The following is a 26,773-nucleotide window of genomic DNA, read 5'->3' on the forward strand; positions in this document are numbered from 1 at the left end:
GCAGCTTAATCGCCCAGCTACCCACCACATCACAATGTATCGCAGAGAGCTTTCCACAAAGCAAAATCGTCACCTAAGTCCTGTTTTATCAACTGCTAAATCACTGGACTTCTTGTACAACGGGGTTGAAAGAAATCTTAAGTCAGAGTCATAGAGTCATAGCCATACAGATATACAGCATGGAAACAGGCCCTTCAACCCAACCCATCCATGCCGAGGTTTCCTGAACTGAACTAGTCCTATTTGCCTGCGTTTGGCCCCATATCCCTCTAAAACTTTCCCCATCCATGTCCCTGTCCAAATGTCTTTTAAATGTTGAGCTGCCCGGGGAGGTGGTGGGATCAGGCACGATAGCGGCATTTAAGGGGCAACTGGGCGAGGACATGAATAGGATGGGAATGGAAGGATACGGGCTCCGTAAGTGCATACGGTTTTAGTTTAGTTAGCATCATGTTCGGCGCAGGCTTGGAGGGCCAAAGGGCCTGTTCCTGTACTGTACTTTTCTTTGCTCTTTGATGTAATTGTACCCGCCTCTACCACCTCCTCTGGCAGCTCATTCCATCGACGCACCACCCTCTGTGGGAAAAAGTTGCCCCTCGGTTCCCTTTCCCCTCTCACCTTAAACCTATTATTGCCCATCCCTTACTGCCTTCCATTTCCGAGGGCATTTGAGTCAACCACATCGCTGTGGGTAGGGAGTTAAATGTAATCCAGACCGGGTAAGGACGGCAGGCTTCCTTCCCCAAAGACTGGGATCCGAGAACACAGCCTCAGAGTAAAGGGACCACCCTTTAGAACCGAGATGAGGAGGAATTTCTTCAGCCAGAGGGTGGTGAATCTGTGGAACTCATAACCAAAGAAGGCTGTGGAGGCCAGGTCATTGTGTGTACTTAAGACAGTGATAGATAAGTTCTTGATTGGGATCAAAGGTTATGGGGAAAAGGCGGGAGAATGGAGTTGAGAAACTTATGAACCATGATTGAATGGTAGAGCAGACTCGATGGGCCGAATGGCCTAATTCTATTATATCTTATGGTCTGAAGGGTATTAGTGAGCCAGGTTACTAAGCTTCACCATGTCATAGAGCCATAGAGTCATAGAGGTTTACAGCATGGAAACAGGCCCTTCGGCCCAACTTGTCCATGCCCCTCTTTTTTTAACCATTAAGCTAGTCCCAATTGCGTGCATTTGGCCCATATCTCTCTATACCCATCCTACCCATGTAACTTTATAAATGCTTTTTAAAAGACAAAATTGTACCCGCCTCTACTACTACCTCTGGCAGCTTGTTCCAGACACTCTGGACCCTTTTGTATCTCTCCCCTCTCACCTTAAACCTATGCCCTCTAGTTTTAGACTCCCCTACCTTTGGGAAAAGATGTTGGCTATCTAGTTGGTCTATGCCCCTCATTATTTTATAGACCTCTATAAGATCACCCCTAAACCTCCAACGATCCAGGGAAAGAAGGTCCCAGTCTATCCAGCCTCTCCTTATAACTCAAACTATCAAGTCCCAGGAGCATCCTGGTAAATCTTTTCTGCACTCTTTCTAGTTTAATAATATCCTTTCTATACAGACCTCTATAAGATCATCCCTAAGTCTCCCACACTCCAGGGAAAAAAAAGTCCCAGTCTATCCAGCCGCTCCTTATAACTCAAACCATCAAGTCCCTGTGTCTTACAGGTGATGGCCACATGTATTCAGAGGGATGTGCGCTTCTGTAAAATCCCTCCATGAGTTAAAGATGGTTTTATTTAGGGGGGAGGGGGGTGAGGGGGGAAGGAACTGGTATCTTCTGCATTGAGGTCTGGGATGCTATTGGTTGTGACAATAGCTATTAGCTAGGAGTCGCTGTACGCTGTATACATGTGTGCCTAGCGTGTGTCTGAGAGAGAGGAAGAGAGAGGGAGATAGAGAGAGAGCTGTGTTGAACGGAGAGACAGTCACTCACTGGGCTTATTTTCTTGCTAAAACAGAATAATGTTGGTCTCCTTTGCCCGTGGAACCTCGATAGCCCTGGTGCAGACCATCCCTTCAGTGGCTGGGTTCCACTCGCAACACTGTTGAGGGAGACAACGTGAGACTTTGACTGCCTGCTTCACTTGGCTATCCCAGCATAAGACCGGGCTGTTTTTATTTTGATGTGTGTATCACTGACTCAGTTAGCTGGGAAAATAGAAGAGGATTAAAAGGAAGGGAGGAAGGAGGGTTACTGACATCTGAATTAGCCTGATTATTTCTGAGTGTGTTTTTTTTTAATTGATTTGGGTTTTTTTCTGTTAAAACAACTGATCTCCCACCTTGACTTCAAGGAAGTTTAAATGTATTTCAATGGCTGGGGCTCAGCCTGGAGTCCACGCTCTTCAGCTCAAACCTGTTTACGTGCCTGAAAACTTAAAGAAGGGAAGCAAATTTATGAAATGGGACGATGTGAGTACTGATACAGCTTTCTTAACCAGGGAGGGGATTGTTATTCTGAAACTGACGCGTTATTGAGAGGCAATTGCTGTGTTAATTTCAAAACTAGATGTAAATATTGCAGAATGCACACCCCCTCTGCTTTTATTCTGAATGTTAATATTAATTTATAAAAGGAACCTGTGTGTTTTAATTCTCTCTGTCTGCAGTAAATATTAAGAATGTACCCCACCTTTTTATTCTGAATCTTAATATTATTTAAAAAATCAATCCATGCATTTTAATTCTCTCTCTGTCTACAGTAAATATTAAGAATGTACACCCTCCTTTTTATTCTGAATCTTAATATTATTTTAAAAATCAATCCATGCATTTTAATTCTCTCTCTGCAATAAATATTACAGAATGTACCCCCTTTTATTCTGAATGTTAATATTATTTAAAAAAAAGACTCCATGTGTTTTAATTCTCTCTCTGTGTGTCTGCAGGAAATATTGTAAAATGCATCCCGTCTCCTTTTATTCAGAATGTTAATATTATTTTAAAAACGGGCCCATGTGTTTTAATTCTCTCTCTGCCTGTAATAAATATTGCAGAAAGTACCCCCTCTCCTTTTATTCAGGAGGTTAATATTATTTAAAAGAGGAAGCCATGTGTTTTAATTCTCTCTCTGTCTCTGTGCATTGGCTGCTGCTATAGCAATCGCTGCCTTTCACGGGAGGTCCAGCCTCACCAGGAAGGTACCTGAGCGGGGTCTCTCCTCGATCTGTCACCGCTCCGAGGAGGAGGAGGTTGCTGATAAAAATAGCTCCCCTGCCAGCATGCAACAAGCGGCAGTCTGAGTGCACTGGGCTCGAACCCCCATCTCCCTTTCCTCCTCTTGTCTGAATTAACCCTCTCCAGCCTCCTTCCAAACGCTTCCCGGAGGTCTGAATTCTCCCCTCCCCGTTTGCCTTGAGCAGAGCCCGGTTCACCTCGATGTAACTCGTGTCCCCTCTTTTTTTATCTGCACTGTGGGTGTTGTGTGTGCCCGACGTTTAGGAATCTTTGTGTTTTTTTCTGTTCATTTCAATGGACGCGTGGTTGATCAGATATCTCGCAGAAATGTATGACCAGCTGTGTGTATATGAGCCTATATGTACTTGTGTGAGTGTGTCTTTGGTCTGTGTGTACTTGTGTGAGTGTGCCTTTGGTCTGTGTATGCTTGTGTGTGTGTTTTTAGTCTGTATATACTTGTGTGTCTTCCGTCCCTGTGAGTGTGCCTTTGGCCTGTGTATACTTGTGTTTATGTGTGTGTCTTTGGTCTGTGTGTACTTGTGTGAGTGGTTTTGCTCTTTGTATATGTTTGTGTATTTTTGGTCTGTGTGTACTGTTTGTGTCTTTGATTTGAGTATAATTGTGTGTGTGTGTGTTTTTAGTCTGTATATACTTGTGTGTCTTCAGTCTGTGTATGTGTGTGTCTTTGATATGTGTACACTTGGGTCTCTGTGTATTTTTTGTCTGTGTATACATGTGTGCATTCGGTTGCTGTGTGTATGTGTGTGCATCTTCAGTCTGAATGCTTATGTGTGTTTCCTTGGTCTGTGGGTGTGTGCGTGTGGGGGGGGGGGGGCGGTATCTGCATACTTTGGTTTGTTATTTGAACCTGTGTGTGTGTATTTGAGCCTGTGTGTATCTTTGTGTCTGTGTATGTATTTGTCTGCTCTGCTTGTCGGTGTGTCTCTTGTCTATGTGGATTTGAGCCTGCGCGTGTGTGTGTGTCTTTGGTCTGGGTGTATTTGTATGCATATATGTATCTATTTGAGCCTGTGCATGCATTTGTCTGCTCGTATGTGTGTCTGTGTGGATTTGAGCCTGTGTGTGTATTATGGTTGTGTGGATTGTGTGTGTGTGTCTGGGTCTGGGTGTATTTGAGACTGTGTGTGTATCTGGTTCTGTGTGAATTTGTGTGTGTGTCACTCTGGGTCTGAGTGGATTTGAGACTGTGTGTGTGTGTGTCCGTGTACGTTTGTATGTGTGTCTCTGGGTCTGTGTGTATTTGTGTATTTGGTCTGTGTGTGCATGATGGTTTGTGTACATGGAACCCGAAAGGCGAACCTTCGGGTTCCATGCCTGATTTGGGTGTCTCTGGCACATCCTGCGTTGATCTCTGTGTATTTGAGCCTCTGGTCTGTGTGGGTTTGTGCCTTTTGATGTGTGTGTCTGTTGCTCCCAGCTGATGGAGATATGGACCGTACCAATCCACCTCAATGATAATCCCCCAATTTAAGATGCAACCTCCGGCTCCCCACGTAGCGAGGCAAACTGCGTCTCTGAGATTCGGGAATCCGATGTGCAATAACACTTTCACAAATGCATTTGCACCCGCCTGTGTTGTGTTGTTATGCAAGCCAAAAGAAAAACCAGCCTGGATATCTGAGAGGAATTGGGGAGAGATTGAAAAACAAACCTTTTATTAAAAAAAGACCAGAGTAGCGTTAAGAGAACTTAAAAAAAAAACATATGTAATGCACAAAGTATTTCTTTCCATTTTTGGGGGGCACTGATCTCTCTGGACATCATTCTTGCGCCCCTTTGAGAATGTACAGGGTTACAAATGGTACAAAGATTAACACCAATTGAGGAGATTAATTCCATCCATGGGTCTCAGGGTCCAACATGCACTTGACAACTCAAACAAACCACTCAAGACACGCGGTGGCACAGTGGTTAGCTCTGCTGCCTCACAATGCCAGGGACCCGGGTTCGATTCCCAACCTGGGTCACTGTCTGTGTGGATTTCCTCCCACAGTCTGAAAGATGTGCTGGTTAGGTGCATTGGCCGTGCTAAATTCTCCCTCAGTGTACCCGAACAGGCGCCGGAGTGTGGCGAGTAGGGAATTTCCACAGTGTTAATGTAAGCTAACTTGTGACTAATAAATAAACTTTAAAAAAAGGCACACATACACTGGCAAAACAAAATTCTTGTAGCAGATCTCCTCCCAGCTAAAGTAAAATAGGACTTCTCAATCAGTAAAGGTTATTAATTGAAAATAGAATGCAATTATTGCTTGCTATTTAACCATATATTGTATCGAGGACTCCTAAGTTGCTTAGAGCTCCTCGCACCCATGTTAATTGCTTTCAGAACGCCCCATGAATACAGAGGCATCAAAAATGTTGGCTAAGATCAAACGCCAGATCAAGCCCAAATGGGGTGCAGTGCCTCATCTTGGCAGCTTGGATCTTCATAGAATCATAGAAACCCTACAGTGCAGAAAGAGGTCATCTGGCCCATCGAGTCTGCACCGACCACAATCCCACCCAGGCCCTACCCCCATATCCCTACATATTTACCCGCTAATCCCTCTAACCTACGCATCCCAGGACATTAAAGGGCAATTTTAGCATGGCCAATCAACCTAACACGCACATCTTTGGACTGTGGGAGGAAACCGGAGCACCCGGAGGAAACCCACCTAGACACGGGGAGAATGTGCAAACTCCACACAGACAGTGACCCAAGCCAGGAATTGAACCCTGGAGCTGTGAAGCAGCAGTGCTAGCCACTGTGCTACCATGCCGCCAATCTTGTTTGTCTCTCTTGTGCCAGGGACCCGGCTTGGGTCACTGCCTGTTTGAAGTTTGCAAGTTCTCCCCGTGTCTGCGTGGGTTTCCTCGTGCAGTCCAAAAGACGTGCTGGTTAGGTGCATTGGCCGTGCGAAATTCTCCCTCAGTGTACCCGAACAGGTGCCGGAGTGTAGTGACTGGGGGATTTTCACAGTAACTTCATTGCAGTGTTAGTGTAAGCCTATTTGTGACACTAATAAATTAACTTAACTTAAACTCGCTCCACAGACGCTGCCAGACCTGCTGAGTTTATTCAGCAACTTCTCCTTTTATTCCTTACTCAACTGTCCTGTTGTGTATTTTTGTGCACTGGAGCTTTGAGTAGCTCTGTCTTTGAATCGGACTTTGAAACTTTGAATTGGACTCAGTTGGATTTAGTTGATTGAGCAAGCAAAGAATGGATTTGGGTTTGCCTGGTCCATTCTCAGCAATGGCTTTGTAACTTTAGTTTTAAGTTTATTTATTAGTGACACCAGTAGACTTACATCAATACTGCAATGAAGTTACTGTGAAAATCCTCTAGTCGCCACCTCCGGCGCCTGTTCGGGTACACTGAGGAAGAATTTAGCATGGCCAGTGCACCTAACTAATATTTCTTTCAGATTGTGGAAGGAAACCAGAGCACCTGGAGGAAACCCACACAGACACGGGGAGAACGTGCAAACTCCACGCAGACAATGACCCAAGCCAGGAATCGAACCCAGGTCCCTGGCGCTGTGAGACAGCAGTGCTAACCACTGTGCCACCGTGCTGTCTAAAGAATGGAGTGAAAAAATATGTGGATGTTACTCAGTGCAATGCTCTTAAAAGAAAAACAGCAAGAACTTGCTTTTAGACAGTGCATTTAATGCAGCACTATTCCTGTAGGTGCTTTGGTATGAGTGGCACGGTGGCACAATGGTTAGCACTGCTGCCTCACAGCGCCAGGGACCCGGGTTCAATTCCGGCTTCGGGTCACTGTGTGGAGTTTGCACGTTCTTCCTGTGTCTGCGTGGGTTTCCCCCGGGTGCTCTGGTTTCCTCCCACAGTCCGAAAATGTGCAGGTTAGGTGCATTGGCATTGGTAATAGAATCCATACAATCCCTACAGTGCAGAAGGAAGCCATTCGGCCCATCGAGTCTGCACCAACCACAATCCCACCCAGGCCCCGTCCCCCGTAACCCCACATATTTACCCTGCTAATCCCCCTGACACTAGGGTCAACTTTAGCATGGCCAATCTATCTAACCTGCACATCTTTGGACTGTGAGAGGAAACCGGAGCACCCGGAGGAAACCCACACAGACACTGCCCCTTTGTGTCTGGCAGGGTAAATGCATGGGGTTACGGGGATAGGGCCTGGGTGGGATTGTTGTCGGTGCAGCCTCGATGGGCCGAATGGCCTCCTTCTGCACGGTCGGGATTCTATGATTCCATGAGCTTTACAACCACAAGAAATATAAGTGTGCTTGTTCATGTGACGTGGCCTTTGAAATTTTCACCTGGGGAGGTTATTAGTGTTACTCATTAACACTTTCAGAGATTAAATGGTCACAATAAGTATCATGACTGTGTTTTTTTTTCTTTAATTCCCTGTTGCTAGGACTCCACTTCTGTAACTCCTATTACCTTGAAATTGGATCCACAGGGATTGTTCCTGTACTGGACAGATCAAAATAAGGTGAGAATATTAATCCCAGTTTATTGCCAAAGAACCTTCTGCAGGTAAGCAATGGTTCATTAGCTTCGGCACTCGTAAGGGAATCAGTTAACCTCTGACTGCATAATAGTTTTGGAATCAGCCTGCAAATCGCTGGGTATGAAGCAGGCATAGATTGGAAGTATGATAAAAACAAGGATCTTTACCATTGCATATCAACTGTTGAATTATTTGCTACACAAATATTTTTGCCTCACCACTATCAAAATTAAGGATCCTTTCATTTTCATCCTACTTGAAAGCCTGTTTAAATATTGTGCAAGGACCGGGGTCGATTGTCCCCAGTGAATTGTCTCAAGGTCTGTCAGCCCCCAGAATAGAAGTGAGCTGACTCGTGGGGAATGTGGCAGCAAAACCAGAAACAGCTGAGAGGGCAGGCGTTCCGAGCTGGTCACCTTTTCAGCTGTCGCGCTTGCATTCAGCCACGTTGTGCTTGGAGAACTTGCGCTTTTTGTTTCGAACTGAGAGGAGGAAACTTGTGGTCAGTTGTGCATTCCGCAGAAGGAGCAGGGCAGCGTTTATTGCTTCCAAAAAGGACGGGTTAGCTGAGGTCAGATGGAGGCCAACCCTGCAGACGGCAACATTTACTTTTCCCTCTTTCTCTCTCTTCCCTTCTGTTGTTCATACAGTCCCGACAGTGCAGAAAGAGGCCACCCGGCCCATCGAGCCTGCACCAATCCCACCCAGGCCCTATCCCCGTTACTTACCCGGCTAATCTCCCTGACACTAAAGGGCAATTAAATATGGCCAATCAACCTAGCCGGCACACGGTGGCACAAGGGGCGGCCACGGCGGCACAGTGGTGAGCACTGTTGCCCCACAGCGCCAGGGACCCGAGGTTAATTCTGGCCTCGGGTCACTGTCTGTGTGGACTTTGCACATTCTCCCCGTGGCTGCGTGGGTTTCCTCCGGGTGCTCCGGTTTCTTCCCACACTCCAAAGATGTGCGGGTTAGGTGGATTGGCCATGCTAAATTGCGCTTCAGTGTCAGGGGGATTGGAAGGGTATATGTGTGGGGTTGGGGGGTAGGGCCTGGGTGGGATTGCTGTCGGTGCAGACTCGAAGGACCAAATGGCCTCCTTCTGCACTGTACGGATTCTATGATTCTTTGGACTGTGGGAGGAAACCGGAGCACCCGGAGGAAACCCATGCAGAGATGGAGAGAAAGTGCAAACCTGAAGTCACCCGAGGCCGGAATTGAACCTGGGTCCCCTGGCATTGTGAAGCAGCAGTGCCATCAAGTCTGCACCCACAACAATCCCACCCAGGCCGTATCCCCATAACCCCACGTATTTACCCTAGCATGGCCAATCAACCTAACTCGCACATCTTTGGAGTGTGGGAGGAAACTGGAGCACCCGGAGGAAACCCACGCAGACACAGGGAGAATCCGCAGAGACAGTGACCCAAGGCTGGAATTGAACCCGGGTCCGTGGTGCTGTGAGGCAGCAGTGCCAGCCACTGTGCCACCGTGCCAGCCCTGTTGACCGACTGTGTACTTGCTCACTTCATTTCTAATTTCCATCTTTATTTCTGACGACCGTCCATCACTGGCCTTCAGTTACTGGAATTGAAAAAAAATCTTATGTCAAGAATGATGGGCTGAATGGCCTCCTTCTGCACTGTAGGGATTCTATTCTGTGATAAATCTTGAAGACGACTTTTGGAAATATAGATACCTCATCACAATGCAGTTAATTCCAAGCGCAAAGCCTTTAACCTGATTTTGAGGGATCTGTGAAATGTGAACGATGGGTTTGCTGTTTCTATTTTTATGCTCCCAAATTCCTGCCTTTGCAGACAGAGGATTTTGTCTCCTGGGAGACTCGAGCCAAGACGTAGGGATGTCCTTAGGCTGTGAATCAAAGCATTCATCCAGTTGGTGAATTGCAAAAACATTGAAAAGTATCTTGGGGGTGGGGAGAGGGCGATTATGTGCGGCACGGTTGTCGAACGAAACTTCTCTTGTCAAAGAATTGATTGATAAACGAGCAATTTAAGTTTTTGACCAGCTAAGGCCACATGCTCCCACCCTCACCCCCCTGCTCCGGTGCCATATTGCTTACAATTCCTTCCACTGATAAACAGAGGGCTCTTTTCTTAAATTCCTAAAGGACAAAAATGGAATGCTGAACATCTGAAATAAAAGTGAATCTTGACGCAAATGTAAAGTACGTTGGTTGGCCAATCAGGGCAGCACGGCGGCACAGTGGTTAACACTGCAGCCTCAGGGTGCCAGGGACCCGGGTTCAATTCTGGAGCACCCGGAGGAAACCGACACAGACACAGGGAGAACGTCCAAACTCCGACAGACAGTCTCCTGAGGCTGGGATTGAACCCGGGTCCCTGGTGCTGTGAGGCAGCCGTGCTAACCACTGTGCCACCGTGTTGCCCCCACGTGACTCCTGTCGGTAAAGAACATAAATGCAGTGATTTGAGCATTCGATTGCCCAATCATGAATTTAGTTCGAAATACTGGTTCAATTCTGGAGCACCCGGAGGAAACCCACGCAGACACGAGGAGAAGGTGCAAACTCCACACAGACAATGACCCGGGGCCGGAATTGAACCTGGGTCCCTGGCGCTGTGAGGCAGCAGCGCTAACCACTGTGCCGCCGTGCTGCTTCTGCCAAAGCATCTTCATGAATATCGTTGCATCAAATGCACTGTCGAAAAAGCAAGTTCTTGCCGTTTTTCTTTTAAGAGCACTGCGCTGAGTAACATCCATTTTTTTTTACAGTGGTTAGCACTGCTGCCTCACAGCGCCAGGGAGCCAGGTTCAATTCTGGCCTTGGTTACTGTGGGTGTGGAGTTTGCACATTCTCCCCGTGTCTGCGTGGGTTTCCTCTGGGTGCTCTGGTTTCCTCCCACAATCCAAAGATTGTGCGGTTTAGGTTGATTGGCCATGCTAAATTGCCCCTTAGTGTCCTGGGATGTGTAGGTTAGAGGGATTAGCGGGTTAATACATGAGACTACGGGGATAAGGCCTGGGTGGAATTGTTGTCAGTGCAGAATCAATGGGCTGAATGGCCTCCTTCTGCACTGTGGGGATTCTATGATTTCTATGATTCTCTCTGGATAAATTTGCAGGTGTTGGCATGTCTGGTAAATGAAGGGTTACAGATAAAAATGTTGATGGTCCTTCTTTTCCAGCTTGCTGCCGTGCTGTATTGGATTGAAGTCAATTATTATTTGATAGCAAAAGGCAGGTTGTCTGGTTGTCACAAATATTTATGGGATCGATGAATGGGCTTGCAAGTCCCTGTCTTTGTTTAATGTGTTGCAGGAGCGCAGTGATGTGCGCCTTGCTTTCAGTGAGGTAATTTGTTTTACCCTTTAGCCTCTGGCCAATTGGTGGCATATTTAATCTGGTAAAGTACTTTACTTCCCTTCAGCTTCTCAGTAGAATTCTTCTTGCAACAAGACAACAACATTCTGATTTTGTCACTGGAGATTATTCAGTTGTCAATTTCTTAATGTTTTTTTTTATTCATTCGTGGATCCTGGACGTCGCTGGCAAGGCCAGCATTTATTGCCCATCCCTAGTTGCCCTTGAGAAGGTGGTGGTGAGCTGCCTTCTTGAATCGCTGCAGTCCATGTGCTGTGGGTTGACCCACAATGCTGTTAGGGAGGGAATTCCACGATTTTGACCCAGCGACTGCGAAGAAATGGCGATGTATTTCCAAGTCAGGATGGTGAGTGGCGAGGAGGGGAACTTGCAGGTGGTGGTGTTCCCATGTATCTGCTGCCCTCGTCCTTTTAGATGGAAGTGGTCGTGGGTTTGGAAGGTGCTGTCTAAGGATCTTTGGTGAATTGCTGCAATGCATCTTGTAGATAGTACACACTGCTGCTACTGAGCGTCGGTGGTGGAGGGAGTGGATGTTTGTAGATGTGGTGCCAATCAAGCTTCCTTCTGAGTTGGAAAAACTCTTGTGAAAATTCCTCCTCTATTGCTTTCCCTGGTTTCCTGGAAACATCAGGTGTCCCACTTAGCATCCGAGGTACCACAAAAAGGATCTTTGGAAATTGCTGCAGTGCATCTTGTAGCCAGTACACACTGCCGCTACTGAGCGTCAGGGCTAGAGGGAGTCGATTTGATTTGATTTTGATTTGATTTATTGTCACATGTATTAACATACAGTGAAAAGTATTGTTTCTTGCAGACAAAGCATACCGTTCATAGAGAAGGAAAGGAGAGAGTGCAGGATGTAGTGTTACAGTCATAGCTAGAGTGTAGAGAAAGATCAACTTAATGCGAGGTAGGTCCATTCAAAAGTCTGACAGCAGCAGGGAAAACGCTTGTCTTCAGTCGGTTGTACGTGACCTCAGACTTTTGTATCTTTTTCCCGATGGAAGAAGGTGGAAGAGAGAATGTCCGGGGTGTGTGAGGTCCTGCTTTGCCGAGGCAGCGGGAAGTGTAGACAGAGTCAATGGATGGGAGGCTGGTTTGCGTGATGGATTGGGTTATATTCACAACCTTTCGTAGATGTTTGTAGATGTGGTGCCAATCAAGTGGGCTGCTTTGTCCTGGTGGTATTGAGCTTCTTGAGTGTTGTTTGACCGATCCAGGCAAGTGGGGAGTATTCCATTACACACTCGATTTGTGTCTTGTAGATGGTGGACAGGCTTTGGGGTGTCAGGAGATGAGTTATTCGCCGCAGTCTTCCTAGCCCCTGACCTGCTCTTATAGCCACTGTGGTAGGTCCATTCGCCACTGGCGAGACAAGGCGGGCCCATGCAATTTCAGGTCTGAAGGAAATGTTGGAAACTGAAGGATCATAGAAATCCTACAGTGCAGAAGGAGGCCATTCGGCCCATCGAGTCTGCACCGACCACAATCCCACCCAGGCCCTACCCCCACATATTTACCCGCTAATCCCTCTAACCTACACATCTCAGGACTCTAAGGGGCAATTTTTAACCTGGCCAATCAACCTAACCCGCACATCTTTGGACTGTGGGAGGAAACCGGAGCACCCGGAGGAAACCCATGCAGACACGAGGAGAATGTGCAAACTCCACACAGACAGTGACCCAAGCTGGGAATCGAACCCAGGTCCCTGGAGCTGTGAAGCAGCAATGCTAACCACTGTGCTACCGTGCCCCCCTATGGGGGACACAGCGGTGCATGAGAGGCAACCTTTGTGCTGTATGTTTCCTCTGTAACTGACAGCCAGTTTGGCCAATCGCACCAGCCCACTGATGATGGATTGATCACTTCCCTATCATGGAGCTCCACTGAGACTTTCTTGCGAGTAAATTGAGTGCTTGATCTGTGCGGAGATCCATCAATTTAATTAAGAGACTTTAAGCCAAACTGAAGGAGAAGCTCGCTGGAGTTTCTGTGTGCCATACATGCAGAGTTTCTTGTAGACATGCAGGACTTGGGTAATTGAGGCGTAAGTAGAATCATAGAAACATAGAATCCCTACAGTGCAGAATGAGGCCACTTGGCCATCAAGTTTGCACTGACACCAATCCTACCAAGGTCCTATCCCCATAACCCCACATATTTACCCACCTAATCCCTCTGGCAGTAAGGAGCAATCTAACATGGCCAATCTACCTAACCCGCACATCTTTGGACTGTGGGAGGAAACTGGAGCACCCGGAGGAAACCCACGCAGACACGGGGAGAATGTGCTGACTCCACACTGACAGTGACAGCCGGGTATCGAACCCGGGTCCCTGGCGCTGTGAGGCAACAGTGCTAACCATTGTGCCACCATGACGCCCATAAGTAGACCGGCCTTATAAACTGAACCCACCATATAAACACTGTGGTTACAAGAGCAGGTCAGAGGCTGGGGAAACTGCGTTGAATAACCCATCTCCTGACTCCTGTCCAGCATTGACAAGGCACAAGTCAGCAGTGTGATGGAATACTCCCCACCTGCCTGGATGGGTGCAGCTCCAACAACACTCAAGCATCTCGATATCATCCAGGACAAAACAACCCATTTGATTGGCACCCCATCCACCACCTTAAGCACTCACTCCCTCCACCAATGTACAGCAGTGACAGCAGTGTGTACCATTAACAAGGTGCACTGCAGCAATTCGTCAAGCATCCTACAACAACACCTTCCAAACCTCTACCACCTAGAAGAACAAGGGCAGTACCTGCAAGTTCCGTCCAAGCCACACAGCATTCTGGCTTGGAACTGCATCGCCGTTCCTTCACTGTCGCTGGGTCGACATCTTGAAATGCCCTTCCTAACAGTACTGCAGGTGTACGTACACCACAGGAGCTACAGCCATTCAAGAACCTGTCCTGGACCTCCATGCCGACACTATAGTTAAGAAAGCCCACCAACGCCACTACTTTCTCAGAAGACTAAGGAAATTTGGCATGTCAACCGAGACTCTCACCAACTTTTAAGGATGCACCATAGAAAGCATTCTTTCTGGTTGTATCACAGCTTGGTATGGCTCCTGCTCTACCCAAGACTGCAAGGAACTACAAAATGTAGCTCAATCCATCACGCAAACTAGCCTCCCATCCATTGACTCCGTCTATACTTCCCGCTGCCTCGGAAAAGCAGCCAGAATAATTAAGGACCCCACGCACCCCGGACATTCTGTCTTCCACCTTCTCCCATAAGGAAAAATATACAAAAGTCTGAGGTCACGTACCAACCGACTCAAGAACAGCTTCTTCCCTGCTGCCATAAGACTTTTGAATGGACCTACCTCGCATTAAGCTGATCTTTCTCTACACCCTAGCTATGACTGTAACATTACATTCTGCACTCTCTCCTTTCCTTCTCTATGAATGGTATGCTTTGTCTGTATAGCGCGCAAGAAACAATACTTTTCACTGTATAATGATACATGTGACAATAATAAATCAAATCCAAGAAGGCTCACCACCACCTTCTCAAAGGTAATTAGGGATTGGCAATAAATGCTGGCTGAGCCAGTGATGATCACATCCCATGAAAGAATAAATAAAGAATAAATATCTAAAGAGCGTTGATACAAGTTCCAACCGCGGGCAGGGATAGTGCTGGTCACCAGCACAGAGCTCAGGTAAGCTTCTCTCTGCTTGTCTACCTAGTTCCACCAACCCATCTGTTCCAGAGTATCCAACTGTTTGTCATCATGGGCTGTCTGTGAGTACCCCATGGGAGAACTACACATTCAAACCAATATTCCCATTAATTTGTCCATACCATGAAACTTGAGTTGGAACAGATCCAATGTTGTGGCCTGGGATTTTTCCTTCAGTAAACACTGAGTACAGCCTTTTCCACATCCAAAACAAATCAACGTCACCACATTGCAACGAGGACGTAATTGCTCTGGAGCGATTGCAGAGGAGAATGTTGCCAGGGCTGGAGAATTGTAGCTGGGAGGAGAGGTTGGGGTTGTTTGCCTTGGAACAGAGAAGGCTGAGGGGTGACGTGATTGAAGTGTACAAAATGGTGAGGGGTAGAGATAGAGCGGACAGAACAAACTTGTTTCTCTTGGCAAAACGTTCAAAAACCAGGGGACATAGATTCAAGCTAAGTGGTGGAAGGATTAGAGGGGACATGAGAAAAAACCTTTTTACACAGAGGGTGGTGGGTGTCTGGAATGCGATGAGCAGGTTAGGTGGATTGGCCATGCCAAATTGCCCCACAGTGTCCCAAGATGCACAGGTTAGGTGGATTGGCCATGCTAAATTGCCCATTAGTTTCATAAGGTATCCAGGTTAAATGAATTGGCCATGCTAAATTGCCCCTTATTGCTCCACGATATGTAGGTTAGGTGGATTCGCCATGCTAAATTGCCCCATAGTGTCCCAAGATGTGTAGGTGAGGTGGATTGGCCATGCTAAATTGCTCCTTAGTGTCCAAAGATGCATTGGTTAGGCGGATCGGCCATGCTAAATTGTCCCTTAGTATTCAAAGATGCATAGATTAGGTAGCTTGGCCATGCTAAATTGCCCTTTCGTGTCCCAAGATGCATAGGGTAGGTGGATTGGCCATGCTAAATTGCCCTTTAGTGTCCCAAGATATGTAGGTTAGGTGGATTAGCCATGCTAAATTGTCCCTTAGTGTCACAAGATGTGCAGGTTAGGTGGATTGGCCATGCTAAACAGCCCCTTAGTGTCCCACGATGCATAGATTTGGGGGAATGGCCATGTTTAATTGAACCTTAGTGTCCCAAGACGTGTAGGTGAGGTGGATTGACCATGCTAAATTGCCCCTTAGTGTCACAAGATGCGTAGGTTAAATGGATTGGGCATGACAAATGTATGGGGTTATAGGAATAGGGCGGGGCAGAGGGCCTGGGGAAGATACTCTGTCAGACTGTTGATGCAGATGCAATGGGCCGAATGGCCTCTTCTGCACTGTATGGATTCTATGATTCTTTGAGTTGGTGGTGGAGACAAAGACCCCAAACCCATTTAAGAAGTACCTGGATCTGCACCTTATGTGCTATAAACTATCGGGGGATGGGCCAGGAGCAGGAACAGGGGCTAATTCTGTAAGATATTGAATTAAAGCATTGTTAGAGAGTTTAAAAGAATTAGAATGAAGTTGGAGAAGCGTAGAACGAGAGTAAAAGATGGAATTTGAAAGTATGCTGGGCATAGCTCGCAAGAAGTCGCCTCGCGCCGGCGCCATCTTGGTCTTCAGCCAATTAGTAGTCTGGCGATAATACCACCAGGACATCACCTCCCCTAGTATGAGAGATCAGGCAAAGAGAGACCAGACTCTGCATGTTGAGCTAAAGGAGATCCTCAGATACATGATTTACTTACATGGGTAGCTTAGGTAGTCATCATTGGAAGCCAAAAATATTCAAAGAAGCAACCCTTATGAAATAATTAGTTGGGCCATGAGGGAATGAATGATCATAAGATCATCAACATTATTAACATAATGCGTTGTGGCCTGGCATGAGTACAACTTATTAGCGAAGGAGTGTCACCATCTGCAGCTCTTTCAGGAGAAGAAAAATAATCAAAGTTACAAAATGCTGCCATCTGCACCTCTTCATGTTCTGATACCCAATTTACTATTCATCACTTTTTTGCTGGTTAAACCTTATTTTTCCCCCCATCATTTTCAAACATCTTTATCAGAATGCAAACGACAGGGACATGATTGGGAAACTGTGTTGGGAAAACTGATGAGACTGCTTGCCCACTGGCCAAATTCATAAAACGTCTGTGTAATAATCTAAAGTGCTTTTCTCATTTGGGCTGCATCTGTTCGAGGGGGGGGTGTCTTGCACCATTAAGTTCCATAACTCTGATGAAACTGTTCCTCTGGCCCTTTTATCTGCACTATTTCAGTTAAAATCTCCAAGGCCTGGTTCTAAATACCCTCCCCCACGTCATCAAAGGAGTTAAAGCTACTCTTAGCTTTTTTTTTTGACGGCACTGTGACACAGTGGTTAGCACTGTTGCCTCACAGTGCCACGGACCCGGGTTCAATTCCAGCCTCGGGCCACTGTCCGTGTGGGGTTTGCATGTTCTCCCCATGTCTGCGTGGGTTTCCTCCAGGTGCTCCGGTTTCCTCCCACAGTCCATAGATGTGCGAGTTTGGTGGATTGGCCATGCTAAATTGCCCCTTAGTATCTGGGTGATTAGCAGAGTAAATATATGGGGTTTCACGGATAAGACCAGGGTGGAATTGTTATCAGTGCAGGCTTGATGGGCCGAATGGCCTCCTTCAGCACTGTAGGAATTCTATGATTCTATGATTCTAGAGTGATGATATCATAGATCACAGAATCATACAGTGCAGAAGAGGCCCTTCAGCACATCGCGTCTGCACCGCCACTTGTGAAACACCTGACCTCCCACTAATCCCATTTGCCAGCACTTGGCCCGTAGCCTTGAATGTTATGTCGTGCCAGGTGCTCATGCAGGTACTTTTTAAAGGATGTGAGGCTACCCACCTCTACCATCCTCAGGCAGCGCATTCCAACCGTCACCTCCCTCTGAACATAATCCATGAATATAATTCAAATGGATGAGTCAAAGTGGATGGGGGTGATGGGAGATTAGGTGCATTGACTGTGCTAAATTGCCCCTTAGTGTCCAAAGATGTGCGGGTTAGGTGGATTGGCCATGCTAAATTGCCCCTTAGTGTCCAAAGATGTGCAGGTTAGGTGGATTGGCCATGCTAACTTGCCCCTTAGTGTCCAAAGATGTGCAGGTTAGGTGGATTGGCCATGCTAAATTACCCCTGAGTGTCCAAAGATGTGCAGGTTAGGTGGATTGGCCATGCTAAATTACCCCTGAGTGTCCAAAGATGTGCAGGTTAGGTGGATTGGCCATGCTAAATTACCCCTGAGTGTCCAAAGATGTGCAGGTTAGGTGGATTGGCCATGCTAAATTACCCCTGAGTGCCCAAAGATGTGCAGGTTAGGTGGATTAGCTTTGCTAAATTGTGCCTTAGTGTCCCAAGATGCGAGGGTTAGGTGGATTGGCCATGCTAAATTACCCCTGAGTGTCCAAAGATGTGCAGGTTAGGTGGATTGGCCATGCTAAATTACCCCTGAGTGTCCAAAGATGTGCAGGTTAGGTGGATTGGCCATGCTAAATTACCCCTGAGTGCCCAAAGATGTGCAGGTTAGGTGGATTGGCCATGCTAAATTACCCCTGAGTGCCCAAAGATGTGCAGGTTAGGTGGATTAGCTTTGCTAAATTGTGCCTTAGTGTCCCAAGATGCGAGGGTTAGGTGGATTGGCCATGCTAAATTGCCCCTTAGTGTCCAAAGATGTGTGGGTTGGGTGGATTGGCCATGCTAAATTGTGCCTTAGTGTCCAAAGATTTGTCGGTTAGGTGGATTAGGGGTTACGGGGATTAGGTGGGCGGGGGTGTGTGTGCCTGGGTAAAACGCTGAGTCAGTGCAAACTCGATGGGCTGAATAGCCCCCTTCTGCACAATAGGGATTCTATGATTTTAAAGGACTGTTGCTGACAAATATTTCAGGCAAGAGATGAGAAGCTGCCTTCAGTTAAACGAGTAAGGCAAATAGTAGAGGGGTGGAAATTTGGCAACCTCAAGGTGTAGTGTTTGTATTCCTGGGCATTTTCCAGAGAGGTGTTGCAACTCATTGCGAGATAAAAATAAATTACCTCTAATGTGATCATTGCAGGGATTACATCCTGACAGTTCCCTTGCAAGCCAAATTTGCAAAATCAACTTGTATCTTCATACGGCACCTTAAGATGCCCCCTGGTTTCATAGGAGGGTGACCTGACAACATTGTTGGTTGAGGGAGCAGTGGTTTGAAATCAGGTGCAGTCACATTGGCCCACCACTTCTCCCTAACCTGTTCTGAATAGCAAATGCACTTGCCAACTCTGTGCGACCCACGTAAGGAGCTGGTGCCATTATCACTGGCCTTTTAATATGATATGAAAGCGGGTCATTTGCAGTTCACATTACCAGTCAACTTTAGTAGCTGTCAGTGGCAACTTAGTTCTGTTTGTAGTTGGGTATTGATTGCGAATCAATGCGCACTGAAGCTAATAGTTCAACTTTGTGCTTTGCACATCACCCTCTGCCTTTGCTAGATATTGCAGCAACACATTGGTATGCTGGTGAATGCTTTGCCACTGGAGAACAGGGAGAATTAGTGGCACTAAGCGCTAGAAGTGACATGTACATGTTTTCAGTGCCTGGTGACTATTACTTGCACAATATAAGTGGCAGTATGGGGTGGCACGGTGGCACAGTGGTTAGCACTGCTGCCTCACAGCGCCAGGGACCCGGGGCAGCACGGTGGCACAGTGGTTAGCACTGCTGCCTCACAGCATCAGGGACCCAGGTTCGACTCCCAGCTTGGGTCACTGTCGGTGTGGAATTTGTATGTTCTCCCCGTGTTTGCGTGGGTTTCCTCCGGGTGCTCCAGTTAAAAAGTCTGAAAGACGTGCTGGTTAGGTGCGTTGACCCGAACAGGCGCCGGAGTGTGGCCGATGAGGGGGATTTCACAGTATCTTCATTGGAGTGTTAATGTAAGCCTTGTGACTAATAAATAAACATTATATTCCATTACTTACTTGATAAGCATTTGCACTTTGGCCGCACTGAACATGCCATTTGCAGGGTTGCGTGTGACATGAATATCGCTGGAAGTAAAGGTTAGGAGAGTGGACAAAGAAGTGGTAGATGGAATACACTGTGGAAAAGTGTGAGGTTATACACTTTGGAAGGAGGAATGGAGGCATAGACTATTTTCTAAATGGGGAAATGCTTAGGAAATCAGAAGCACAAAGGGACTTGGGAGTCATTGTTCAAGATTCTCTTAAGGTTAACGTGCAGATTCAGTCGGCAGTTAGGAAGGCAAATGCAATGTTAGCATTCATGTCGAGAGGGCTAGAATACAAGAGCAGGGATGTACTTCTGAGACTGTATAAGGCTTTGGTCAGACCTCATTTGGAGTATTGTGAGCAGTTTTGGGCCCTGTTTCTAAGGAAGGATGTGCTGGCCTTGGAAAGGGTCCAGAGGAGGTTCACAAGAATGATCCCTGGAATGAAGAGCTTGTCATATGAGGAACGGTTGAGGATTCTGGGTCTGTACTCATTGGAGTTTAAAAGGATGAGGGGGGGATCTTATTGAAACTTACAGGATACTCAAGGCCTGGATAGAGTGGACGTGGAGAGGATGTTTCCACTAGTAGGAAAAGCTAGAACCAACAGGCACAACCTCAGACTAAAGGGACGATCCTTTAAAACAGAGATGAGGAGGAATTTCTTCAGCCAGAGAGTGGTGAATCTGTGGAACTCTTTGCCGCAGAAGGCTGTGGAGGCCAGGCCATTGAGTGTCTTTAAGACAGAGATGGATAGATTCTTGATTAATAAGGGGATCAGGGGTTATGGGGAAAAGGCAGGAGAATGGGGGTGAGAAAAATATCAGCCATGATTGAATGGCGGAGCAGACTCGATGGGCCAAGATGCCTAATTCTGCTCCTATGTCTTATGGTCTTATGGATAAAGAGACATGTTACTGACGCTTTTCACCTTGCACCCATCAGGACGAATGCAGAAGTGCCTATCCCCTTGGCAGTGCCTCGGCCAATCAAAGTTGACTTGCCAACCAATCTCTTCCCTTCTGTTGTATAAATTGTCGTGACCATTTGAAATTTGGCATTCTTGTGTTGGTCCTGATGAGTGTGAGGTGAAAAGCTTCAGCAATGTGTGTCTCTTTTCACCAAGATTCAATGTACCATCCAGCGACTGTACATTGGTTGCAAGTTTTAGTCTAGAGATAGAAACACAGAAAATAGAAGCAGGAGTAGGCCATTCGGCCCTTCAAGCCATTCAGTCCACGGATGGACAATAAACGCTGGCCTTCATTTTGATCATGGCAGATCATCAAATTCAATTTCCTAATCCCGCCTTCGTCTCATATCCGCAAGATTTCTTCTTGAATTTCTCCTTGAATCCACACAAGGTTTGGCCTCAACTACTGTTGATACGCGCGGAAAATCCCCACCCGAAGATTCTATGATTTCTACTCAACGTCAACTTACCAACGGCAGAAACAAGACAGCCAGGTGATTTCACACCTTATAGATTCTGCAGCTACTGGAGTTGGTCTTCATGAATATTTAAACTTCACTCTCTTATCGTAACTGCCAAAGAACGATCAAAGCCATTGCCCGCAGTGATGTTTTTTTTCATTATTCAGAGCAGCTCGGTTTAAGGGTGTTTCAACTGGTGGCGCAAAATGTCTAAAATGATAGAAGCAGTAACAAAAAGGACAGATGGAGACGGCCAGGAAGTTGTACATTTCTCAAGTTCTCTCTGGGAATGGCTGATGTGAAGCAATTAATCACTTGTTGTCTGTAAGATTTGTGTAGCGCACACATGCAGGTTGGGAGTATTGCTATGGCAACGCAACTGCAGTTTCTATTTATTTAGCGCCTCTAATGCAATGAAACATCCCAAGGCGCTTCGCAGGAGCTTTATAAAACACGGAAGGAGATCGAATTCAGCCGCTGGGTGAAGGAAGTTTAAGGCATGTCTTAAAGATGGGAAGGGAGACGGGGAAGTGAACGGAGGGACTTCCAGAGGCTGGGGCCCAGGCAACTCAGGACACGGACGGCAATGGTGGAGCACTTAAAATTGGGAATGCACAAGTGGCCAGAAATAAAGGAGCATGGAGATCTCAGGGAGTTTAGGAGTGGCGTGAGATTACAGAAATAAATAGGAGTGAAGGCAACAGAATACTGATGGATTGAAATCATGTGCAAACCTCAATTCCAGCATCAACAGTTCACACACTTCAGGGACAACCACATTGAGTGACTGATGGCCAAAATCTTTCTCTTTTGGTCTGTTTGGCTTTTAACTGCGATGATTGACATGTCCACGTCATCACAATGAGTTATTCACATTATTAGTCACAACTGCTGTGTGATTGGGCTATTAGGGAAAGATTTTGGACTGATTAGCAAAATATTACACTGAATATTAACGTGAATTGAAGCTATTTCAATGAGAAAAGTTGATATACGTTGAAAACACACATACATACAGACATACATATACACACATGTACACACACATACACACATGCATGCACATATACACGTACACACATACATATACACACATATATACATACACACACATATACACATATACAGATACACACCGTACACATATATACATACACATACACACACAAACACACACACATATACACACAAACATACACATGCATGTATATACACTCATACACAGATATATACACATACACATGCGCACACATACATACACACACACATACACATACACAGACACATACACACATACACGCACACACATATACACATACATACACATGCATGTACATACACATACATCTATATACACACACGCAAACATACTCATGCATGTATAAACACACATATATACACACACATACACACAAACACATACACATGCATGCACACATACACACGCACATATACACACACACACACACATATACTCATACAGACACCATCAACGGTCTCTCGAAATCTAGGATGACACCCATCTGGCTCCTATCAGGTAGATCTTCAGATGACTGAGAAGCCCGATTCAGGGGCCACAGATGCTTCCAGTGAGGGTATGTTGCTGCATGCGGGAGTGGAATTCGCTGCCCCGTGTTGGCTTCCCTCTCCTTCCTCCGCCGCTGCCATTGTGCCACGCTGTCACATTACTGAGCCTCGAAGCAGCTTGTGTCTTGATGGACAGGAGAACCCACGCCAAGTGGTCCGCAGCTTTCGCCTCCCAGTCAGTCGTGTGAATACCTCCCCGCTATAGGGCCGCCTTGAGTGTCCTTATACCTATTCCTTTGGTATACACGTACACACACACACGCAGATATACACATACACATATGGACACATAATGCAAAATACTGCAGATGCTGGAATCTGAAACAAAAACAGAAAAATGCTGGAAAATCTCAGTAGGTCTGACAGCCTCTGTGGGGAGAGAATAGAGCCAACATTTTGAGTCTGGATGATCCTTTGTCAGAGCTGAATATATAGATTTACACACATACATCTGCACACACATACCTATACACGCACACACACATACAGCATGCACACACATGCGCGCGCACACATATATGTGCACGCACAGATACATCTGCATACATGCACATAAAAATACATAGACACACAGATGCTCATATACACACATTTTGATTTTGATTTGATTTGATTTATTATTGTCACATGTATTAGTATACAGTGAAAAGTATTGTTTCTTGCGTGCAATACAGACAAAGCATACCGTTCATAGAGAAGGAAAGGAGAGAGTGCAGAATGTAGTGTTACAGTCATAGCTAAGGTGTAGAGAAAGATCAACTAAATGCAAGGTAGGTCCATTCAAAAGTCTGACGGCAGCAGAGAAGAAGCTGTTCTTGAGTCGGTTGATACGTGACCTCAGACTTTTGTATCTTTTTCCCAATGGAAGAAGGTGGGATTTGATTTGATTTATTATTGTCGCATGTATTATTATACAGTGAAAAATATTGTTTTCTTGTATGCTATACAGACAAAACATACCGTACATAGAGAAGGAAAAGAGAGGGTGCAGAATGTAGCGTTACAGTCATAGCTAGGGTGTAGAGAAAGATCAACTTAATGCAAGGTAAGTCCATTCAAAAGTCTGATGGCAGTGGGGAAGAATATATACAGCATGCACACACATGTGTACACACACATACATACATACACATGCACATGCGCATGCATATATACACATACACACACACATACATACATGTACACACAGTTAAATAAATTAGTTAGCTTATTTGACAAAAACTAAATATTGATAGTGACATAGTGATCATAGAACATAGAACATTACAGCGCAGTACAGGCCCTTCGGCCCTCGATGTTTCAAGGAAACAGTTGACGAGGAGGGCACAGTTGAGAGATCGGATAGTGCGGTGAGCGTGAACACAGTATTGGCCTTTCATTTCCGGAGCCTGGGTTTGAACATTGCTCAGACAGAAGGGAAGGTGTGCCTCTCACTCTGACCCTGTGACATCTGGCCCCAAGTGGAGTGAGTCTCTTTTTAATCAGGCTCCCATGCGACAGAGATCCGCAGCAAAATAAAGGTCCACCACTGAGTCACCAATCGCTATTAATTTGACAAATTGGCTTGGAGAGATTCCAAAGAAAGAACAAAGTCAAGTCCAGAGAGTGCATCAACTTTTTTTAAAAAAGCAGATTAGCCCAGCAGGGATTATCTGATTTGAAATTCCCAACTTCGTTAGAATGTGCTGCCAAACTGAGAGTACTTAATATAAAAGTTAGAAGCGGGAGAGGGAATGAAGCTTCATCTGCTTTTTGCATGTGCTGTGCTGTTCCCATAATTATATTGTCATATAAAATCCAAGGGGAGAAGAGTTCTATTTACTGCTGTTGATATCATGGCTGTGAGTGCAATATTTATATGCCGGCGTTATAAGTAGTGTGTTTCCTATTTCACCTTCAATGGGAAGCTGCATCTCTTTAACATTCACTGGAGGGAGAGCTGGTAACACTGTCCTCTTTTACTCTTCATTTGATTTGATTTGATTTATTATTGTCACATGTATTGGGATACAGTAAAAAGTATTGTTTCTTGCGCACTATACAAAGTATACCGATCATAGAGAAGGAAAGGAGAGGGTGCAGAATGTAGTGTTACAGTCATAGCTAGGGTGTAGAGAAAGATCAACTTAGTGCGAGGTAGGTCCATTGAAAGGTCTGATGGCAGCAGGGAAGAAGCTGTTCTTGAGTCGGTCGATATGCGACCTCAGACTTTTGTATCTTTATACTGACGGAAGAAGATGGAAGAGAGCGTGTCCAGGGTGCGTGGGGTCCTTGGTTATGCTGGCTGCTTTTCCTGAGGCAGCGGGAAGTGTAGACAGAGTCAATGGATGGGAGGCTGGTTTGAGTGATGGACTGGGCTTCGTTCACGACCCTTTGTAGTTTCTTGCGATCTTGGTCAGAGCAGGAGCCATACCAAGCTGTGATACAACCAGAAAGGATGCTTTCTATGGTGCATCTGTAAAAATTAATGAGAGTCGTAGCGGACATGCCAAATTTCTCTGCCCCTCAACTCCAGTCAGCAGGTCATGAGTGAATCTTTCGATCTATGATAGTGACAGCACCCCCAAGACTATTCAAGCCCCCAGTTGAAACGACCTCTCCGATAGATATTTCACTAAGTACCATACTCTGTTGCACCCCTGTTCTTCAGGAAAAAAAACCAATGCAGAAAGAACCATTTTGTGACATAGGTTCTTATGATGGATCTGCCTCTTGTCTCAGGTGGCACCTCATTGATTGAGTTGGCCTGGCCAGTCTCCTGGGTGGTCACATAAAGCAGGCATTGGGGCTTCCTTTTAGGCCCTGCGTCAAAAGCCAATGTTAATGGAATGGAAAAGGCTCTCCAGGTAGAATTCTTAAGCAGTGGCTGTGGCCTAAGTACTATCATGACAGAAATGCATATTAAAAAATGTATTTTTAAAATCATTTTTCTTGTAAGGGGTATGTTTAAAATTCAACTCTGTTTTACGGTACTGATTTGCCTGCACCAGGCAGCCCATATGCTGAGAATGCAGGTTAATGATAGATTGTAGCTCGGGACTTGTTTGTTTTAATCAGAGTTAATGCATTTTTGTTTATTTTGGTTTTTCCCCTGGGGTTTCAGAGTAAGGTTTTAATTCGGTTGATTGACATAGATGGTCATGTATTAATGGGGAGAGCTAGGCTTACAGGGAAAAAAGTAGGCGGTTTCTGTTGGGTTCTAAAAGAAGCAGGTGGTCTCTCTCTCCCTCTCTCTCTCTCTCTCTGGAGACTACTGTTTGGGACTGTCAAAAGACAGGTCTCTCTCTCTCTCTCTCTTACTACAGAGGTATTCAGAGGGTCTAGAATTGTTAACTAGTACAAGCACGTAAGCCTGGCGGTTGTGAATTGATTTTGAAGAGAGGTTTTAAGTCTCTAAGAGGAATATTGCTTAAATTGCTACAAATAGAGATAGGTTAGCAGTTAAGAATTGTATATTGCCATGTTTAGGTATTTCAATCATTAAAAGGTGAAGCTAATTCATTTGTTATGATTAAACTGTACTGTCAAATAATATTTAGTCTAAGAGTTGTTTATGGGGTGGATATAGTTCCTAGAAGTAGCACTTAATGGCTGGAATTTTAACGCCTCGCCCGTCCCAATTCCAAGGCAGGCAAGGCTCGCAGAGCAGAATTCTCTGTTGGCCTCAGGCAGGATTTTATGAGCCTCGCCCGAGCGAAGTGATAAAATTCCGCCAACCGTGTCTATTTGGAGAAAAGCAAATATTTTCTTTTCAAATGAGTTCGACATTCCGACAATAATGTGGCAGAAGTCATTCCTGGATTTCTGTTATCGCGTTGAGGACATGCACAGTTTGATGTTCCGTTCCTTCCTTTCCAAAATTGCCATCTCCTTGGCAAAGATCCTTCAATCATTTCTGAATGAGTTTTGCCCTAAATTTTTCGTGGGCTGAATCAGGTGGACCAGAGTTCCTTACTTAATGTAGAAAGTGTCTTTTGAATCCACGTAA

General features: G+C 45.8%; 1 protein-coding gene across 1 annotated transcript in view; it reads left to right on the forward strand.

Moving 5' to 3' along the window:
* Positions 1–2,189: 2,189 nt before the first annotated feature.
* Positions 2,190–26,773, forward strand: part of plcb1 (phospholipase C beta 1) — a 751,388-nt gene continuing 726,804 nt past the window's right edge. Inside the window, exons 1-2 of the mRNA XM_078230364.1 lie at positions 2,190–2,431; positions 7,611–7,688. Coding sequence (XP_078086490.1) covers positions 2,333–2,431; positions 7,611–7,688 — 177 coding nt within the window. The 5' untranslated portion in view covers positions 2,190–2,332. The remainder of the gene's footprint in view (positions 2,432–7,610; positions 7,689–26,773) is intronic.

Source organism: Mustelus asterias, chromosome 15 (assembly GCF_964213995.1).
Source record: "Mustelus asterias chromosome 15, sMusAst1.hap1.1, whole genome shotgun sequence".
NCBI lineage: Eukaryota > Metazoa > Chordata > Chondrichthyes > Carcharhiniformes > Triakidae > Mustelus > Mustelus asterias.